Here is a 6902-nt window from a genome sequence, read left to right on the forward strand (position 1 = left end):
GTATTTTTCCTTCCCAAGCTACCTCTTATGAAAGAGAATGAGAAAAAAAAAAGAATACTTGCACATCTAGAATAAACTGCTGGATCATAAGATATATGTCCAACAAATATACACATTAGTTCTAATATATACATTAGATGTGTATAAAGAATGTTCAAAGCAATACTATTTGTAACAGCTCCAAAATGGAAACCCAAAGGTACATCAACACTAGGCTGGATAAATACATCCTTGTGTACTCATACAATAGAATGCTACGTAGTAATGAGAAGGAATAAACAATTGCTACACTTAATACCACAGATGTAGAGTAAAAGAAGCCAGATACAAGAGAGCATATACTGTATGATTCCATTTATGTAAAAATCAAAACAGGCAAAACTTCTCTATGAAAGAATAGTCAGGATGGTAATTAGCTTTCAGGGTGTGGTTAGTGACAATGAAGGGATGAGGGGGAAGACAGAGCGTTGGAAATGCTCTATTTCTTGATCTGGGTGCTGGTCAAGTAAGTATACTCACTTTGTGAAAATTCTTCAAGTTGTAAGATTATGATTTGTGCACATTTCTATATATACTTTAACAAATAGTTCAATAAAGAAAAAAAAAAGACCCGATAAGCACTTCCAAAAAGTAACTAATCTCTGATTAATAACCTGCATTACGTTGGATCTCTCATCATAACAAGTAGCCTAAGTTTAAAATTTCAGGAAAGAACAGCGCATTACTTCAGAAATTTAAAAATATGGAGGAGAGAAACAATGACCATCACAAAAAGATCCTTAAATGTATCAAATAGGATAAAGACCAAAATCTACTATATTGAGAGACTGATAATTTGATAATACACTGTGTTGGTAGGGGTGTGGAAGAATCATGCAGTCCCATATAACAGAGATGCGGGTTAGCTTAACATCTCTGAAAGGCAATTTGGTAAAAACTATTTAAAAATTTTATGTCCAGAGTTTATTGCCACATGCATGATTATCTATTTTTTAAAAGTACAGCAAAATATCTTTACCTTCCAAAGAATTATATAGAATTTATTAATCATACCCAAAACATAGGTATAACAGCTACCATTGTTTTTAAGATAGGAATAGCAATAACTCCTTGATTACTCCTTCCTCAAGGCACAACCTAACGCCTATCTTCCTTGCTCTTGGGTCTGTCTTTGCTTAAGTTTTTACTTCTTTCCTGGAAGTAAATTTCAAATTCTTGGATAACTTCTATAATAATAGCCTCTATATACAGGAGTCACATGACATTTATTTGATCTGTTTAATACTTACTGGATTTTGTTTTTAAATGAAAAGTTATAAACAAGCAATGAAGACAACTTGGAAAATGGAAATAAATGCCTGTTATGCTACTATTCAAAGAGAATCACTTATTTGGTATAGAATTCTTTCACTTTAACATTCTCCTACATGATTATTTCTTTAAACTTTTAATAGGTATTACAGCACATGGTCCAAAGATATACAGTTGATGCTCATTATTTGCAGTAGTTATGTTCTCTAAAGTCACCATGAATACTGAATTAGTGAATGCTGAACCAGACTGCTCCTAAGGAAAATCAAGAGCTAGGTTCCTGCAAGCTTTTGGTCACAATATTTTCATCAACTGGTCACTACATAACCTTGTTTTCTGTGTGTTTTTGTTTAAACACTGCTCATTTAATAAATATTGTTGATTCATTAACATTAGACTAAACGCCAACAGTACTGTAACTCACGCCTGAATGAAGCTTATCTAACACATGTATTTTCTCCATAAGGCACATAAGAGCTTTCTTGCGCTTAGGAACATTACATAGCCCTTCAGCACTACACTTGGGGGCCATTTTAAACAGCAAAATAACCAACAAAAAGCACAAAACTGCAAAAAAATATGGCATTACTTGGACCTTGAAAAGGACATTTGTTTACAGTATGAGAGCTGAAGAAGGCACAGTGTCTCCTTGTTTGATCTCAGATCTCAGCTGGGAGTGTGTATGTATATCAGGCGACTCAAATTTTTCCGTGCTCTGCACGTGTCTGTGAATGACTATGAAAGCACTGCAAGTATTGACTTGAGGGTTATAAATAAACTTCAGCGAGTAAGTTTAGGCGAATTTGCAAATGTGGAACCCACAAATAATGAAAATCAACTGCATACAGAAGGAGTATGCAGTAGAAAGGCTCCTTCCCATTCCTGTCCCCACTGCCCTATAGTCATTGTTTAAGTCTCTCCTTTATACTTCCAGAGATTTTTAAAATGCATATGCTAGTGAAGAACAAATATAAATTCTTTTCCCTCTTTTTTACACAAATGTTAGCATATTTACACACCTTATTCTGCCCCTTGCTTTTTCACGGACAATATGTCCTGATCTTTCCATATCAATTAATAAGTAGTCTCCCTTTTAAAATTTTGTTAACAGTTGCCCAGCACTCCACTGTATCAATGTAGTAAAATTTATTTTAAATGAAAGTTAGGCTGTTCCATATATTTTACTATTACAAATTATGCTATAACTAGTAATTCTGCATATATCTCATTCTGCACATAGGAGTACAGATGAGACAAAGGCATAACCATTTAGTAGTTTTTAAAGATGCAACCAAATAATCCTGTGCAGAAAGGAGTTAATAGAGCAGCTTTATGACTGCTATTCTTAGACAGCCTCCTTACAAGGTTGGTCCTTGGCTGGCATGTGGGAACTTGGCTCTCAGAATGTTCCTAGTCAGTCAACTGATCACTGTACCTACACTGTGCAAGCAATATGGCTTATGCTGAACACCTGCCATTCTTCTAGGAGTCTGGAGCTTTGGTATGTGTTAAATAGAGAGTGCCTATGTGACCAGCCCAATAAAAACCTTGGATGCTGAATCTCTAATGGGTTTCCCTGGGCAGAAACATCCCACCCACGCTGCTGCATTTTCATCGTTGGGGGTAGTGTGTACTCTGCGTGACCCCTTGTGGGAGGGAAAGACCATAAAGAAACCAACACATGGATGCCTCCAGACTCTGCCGGTATCTTATTCTCTTATGATCAGTGTATCCTTACTATGTCAGTGTAATAAATCTTAACCATGAATAATACAACTATATGCTGAGTCCCATGAGTTCGTCTAGAGAATCTTAAATGTAGATGTTCTCAGAGACTCTGACATACCTTTCCTAGGGGTTGTGCCAATTTACACTCTGCCAGCAATGTTACAACAGGATTTCCAAAAGTTGCAGAGTATTTCTTTCTCTGAATGGACTTAGCGAATTCCCTGCTATTTGGAGACAGGCAGCATAGAATGAAGTTAAGAAACTACCAATCTGGAACCAAACTGGAGTAGCTGTCTGATCCCAGGCATACAAATTGCATATTTAGTCTCTTCCTTCTTTCCCCACGCCCTCTCAAACAATTCAGTCTGAAGTCATTAGGTGAGGCTGAGAGAGGAAGGCATTCACAGCGGGAGAGGAAAGGGTATGTGGCTGAGAGCAGGGTACTGGAGCCTGACTGCGATGAGGAAGGTGTCCACGTGACAAAGTGGAACCGGCATAAGGTGTCAGAACCCATGAGGGGTTTTAGCAGGGCATTTGCATAGGAGGGTGGCCTAGTGCAGTGCTGAAGCCTGAGGAGGGTGAGCAAGGCTTCTGTGCAGAAGGGATCTTAATGCAGGGTTAGGAAGGCAGAAGTGGGGACCTGGTGCAGAGCTGAAGAATGAGCCGGGTGAGAGAAAGTAGCTCACATGGGAGGGCTTCCCAACACAGAGTACCAGAACCAAAGCATGTGAAAAGGGCATCCATCGGGGGGAAGAGCAGTCCAGAGTTGGATGTTGGAGTCCAAGCAGCGTAAGAAAGGAGTCCTCAAAGTGGAGCAAAGGGATAGGCCTGGCACAGGGTGTTGGAATTGAAACAAGGTGAGAACGATGTCCCCATGGAAGGGTAGCCTCATGTGTGATGTCACAGCCTGAGAGGAAGGAAGAGGCTGTGATACAATATTGGTTTACACAATTAGGGGACTAATCGAATAAATAATATTAAGGACAATGGGAACTGAGTTTCTCACTTTTGGAGAAGAGAGTTACAAGCATGGAAAAGGAGAAGCCCAGACTAAACTCTGTAGTGCTGGTGAATTGGAGGCATCTATGTGAACTCATGATTTTCAGTACATAAAGTAATAAATAATGATGTAAATGTGTGTATGTATACATATTTATATATTCCCTTGTTCTGTTCACTGTGGGCCTGGAAGCAGTGACACTCCAGGAGCAGCCCAAATCTTATTTCTACATACCATTCTTCACTAAAAGGAACCAGGGCTCCTTGGAGAAATGGCTGATTCCAAGGGAGGAGGAGGAAAAGTACAGGATGAGCCTGGAAAATCTTCTTGGCCAGAAAGCTAAGAGGTGTTTAAAAAATGGCGGAAACATCAAAAGGATACAAAAAACCAGCTTGGAGGGCTCTTGCTGGCCAAATCTGGGTCAATTTGAAGATAATAAAAAATAATGACAGTAATGGGGTACAACACATTGAATAAAATAGGAAACCATGAGTTCACACAAATACAAATAACTGGAAAAAAATTAAAAGTTTGATGAGAAATGAAATAATCAGAGGTCTCAAAGTACCTTTCCACAAAATACTTATTAATCACAAAAAGAATAACTTTATAGTGAAGGAATCTGGTAGATACTACCTTAATGAAGTGATCAAAGTTAACATCACTAGTAATGGTATAATTAAAATTGTATGCCACCTAATGGTATGTAATGAGAAAAATATCACCTCTGTGATAGTCCTGCCCAAGATACACAACCTGAATTCAGTAATGAGGAAATATCAGACAAACACAAATTGAGGGACATTCTACAAAATAACTGGCCTATAACTACCAAAAGTGTCAATGCCAACAAAAGGCAAGGAAAGACTGAGCAACTGTTTTAGATTGAAGGGGACTGAAGAATCATGACAACTACATGCAACACTTGATTCTGGATTCGCTCCTCCTGCAATAAAGGATATTACTGGTACAATGGCAAAATTTGAATGAGATCTGAGGATTAAACGAAAGTAATATATCAATGTTAATTTTCTAATTTTGACATTTGTATTATGGTTATGCAGGAGAGTGTCCTTCTTGTTTGCAGGAAATACTCACTACAGTATTTGAAGGTGATAGACAATGTCAGTAATTTACTCCCAAATGGCTTAGAAAAATAAGTTTTATACTGTATTTGCAACTTTTCTCTAAGTTTGAGACTGTTTTAAAATAAACACAGAAATACAAATACTCTCCAAATATACATATATAATTTTTACACTTTAGATATATTACCAAACTGCCTTCCAGAAAAATGATATCAATTCATATCCCATAACATCTAGATATTAAGTGAGCATTACAATAATCACAGAAATTTCACTAGGTCATTAAGAAAAATTTAACCCACGTGTTACATAAAATGTCATTTTTCCCGTTTTTTATTTGCCCATAATGACACCAGACTACTTATCGTAATACAAATTGAAAACTTACATCGATCTCCATATGCCGAAACCTGCACACCTGTCTAAAACAGCGCCCTTCTTGCCATAATGTGCAAACAGTTTCATTTCCTAGTGCAGCTTCACAGTGACGAAATTGACAGCTGTCACCCTGTAAACAAAAAAAACAGTACAGAAAAGAACTACGGTACCAAAGTAGATCCCAGGTAAAAATGCTGATTATTAAGAGTTTCCTGGCATCTAGACAAACACAAAAGGGTAAGGAGAGACAGGCAAGGTAGAAAATAACTGAGATGGGATGACAAGAACAATCTGAGGTCAACAAATTTATAATTTCCTACAACCTATTTCTTGACAGCACCCTTCATCTGATATGACAACATGAGTGACACAAGCTGGGAGATGGGGCTGAAAAAGAAAAGTGGGAGTATTAGGTACTATTTAAAAATATGTTTTACAGTTTATCTTTAAAACAGTTTCATATATCCCGACTTGTGTAACTAGCTTTTGATGGAAAATAAGAAAGTAAATTAATAGATGAGGATTTAAGGATACTTCCAGGCTTCACTGTATACTTTATACAATGGTAATAATGTGAAACAAAATGCTACTGTTGTGCAAACTGCTATATGAGATCAGAGCTTTGCTCAAACTACTGATTTCAAACATAGTACCAAGATGACTTAAGAAAAGTTTTTCTAACAAAATATACACTTATACAATTAGTCATAAAGTCACAGAAAACAGCAGACAGATCTAAATGCAGCTGCAGGAGAATCAAGCAGAAAAACAAGAAGTTTTGACAAAATAAAAAGCTACAAAAGCATATTTAGAAATAAGATGGCTTTAGTACTCAGCAGGAAATTGGAAGAAAAAAGTCAAATTCAACCCATGACAGTTTCTACAAGTACAATACAACCCACCCATTCATGAGCAAAACAAAACATAAAAACAACTTAGTATTTTGTGAAAATTTTATCTAATTTTATTAGGGAAATCACAGAAAGAACTGATTTAGAGATGCCAATTCTTACTTTGGTACATGTAGAATAGAAAAAAAAATAGCAGTCTTCTCCTTGATTAGACATGCTGGGTAGATCCTTAGAACAGAAATGGCTTCTTGAAAACAAGCCACTGCTTCCTCAAGGCAAGGACAAGCTCCACGTCCTCTTGAAATGGGTTTAATCTTCCAAATGACAACTCAATCACAGAAATCGTCTTTAAAATGTAATCCTAAAACGAGGAGACAATGAATTAAAGTATTTCAGGTAAATTCTTCCAACTTTCTCCTCCAAATCACCTTGACTAATGAGATCACACTGTTAAAACCAAATTTTAATTATATGAATACATACTTGCCTATACAGAGCCTTGTGAACACTGATTCATATTTCATTCTTATGTGAATATTGTGCATA

The 6902-nt window shown here is 36.8% G+C and overlaps 1 protein-coding gene across 1 annotated transcript in view; it reads right to left on the minus strand.

The window, feature by feature from the left end:
* Window positions 1–6601, minus strand: part of ZC3H11A (zinc finger CCCH-type containing 11A) — a 31847-nt gene extending 25246 nt beyond the window's left edge. Inside the window, exons 1-2 of the mRNA XM_058540292.1 lie at window positions 6519–6601; window positions 5516–5635 (exon numbers count right to left, since the gene is read on the minus strand). Of these exons, the coding sequence (XP_058396275.1) occupies window positions 5516–5635; window positions 6519–6572 (174 nt within the window). The 5' untranslated portion in view covers window positions 6573–6601. The remainder of the gene's footprint in view (window positions 1–5515; window positions 5636–6518) is intronic.
* Window positions 6602–6902: the final 301 nt, after the last annotated feature.

This window comes from Diceros bicornis, chromosome 4, assembly GCF_020826845.1.
Source record: "Diceros bicornis minor isolate mBicDic1 chromosome 4, mDicBic1.mat.cur, whole genome shotgun sequence".
NCBI classification, from domain to species: domain Eukaryota; kingdom Metazoa; phylum Chordata; class Mammalia; order Perissodactyla; family Rhinocerotidae; genus Diceros; species Diceros bicornis.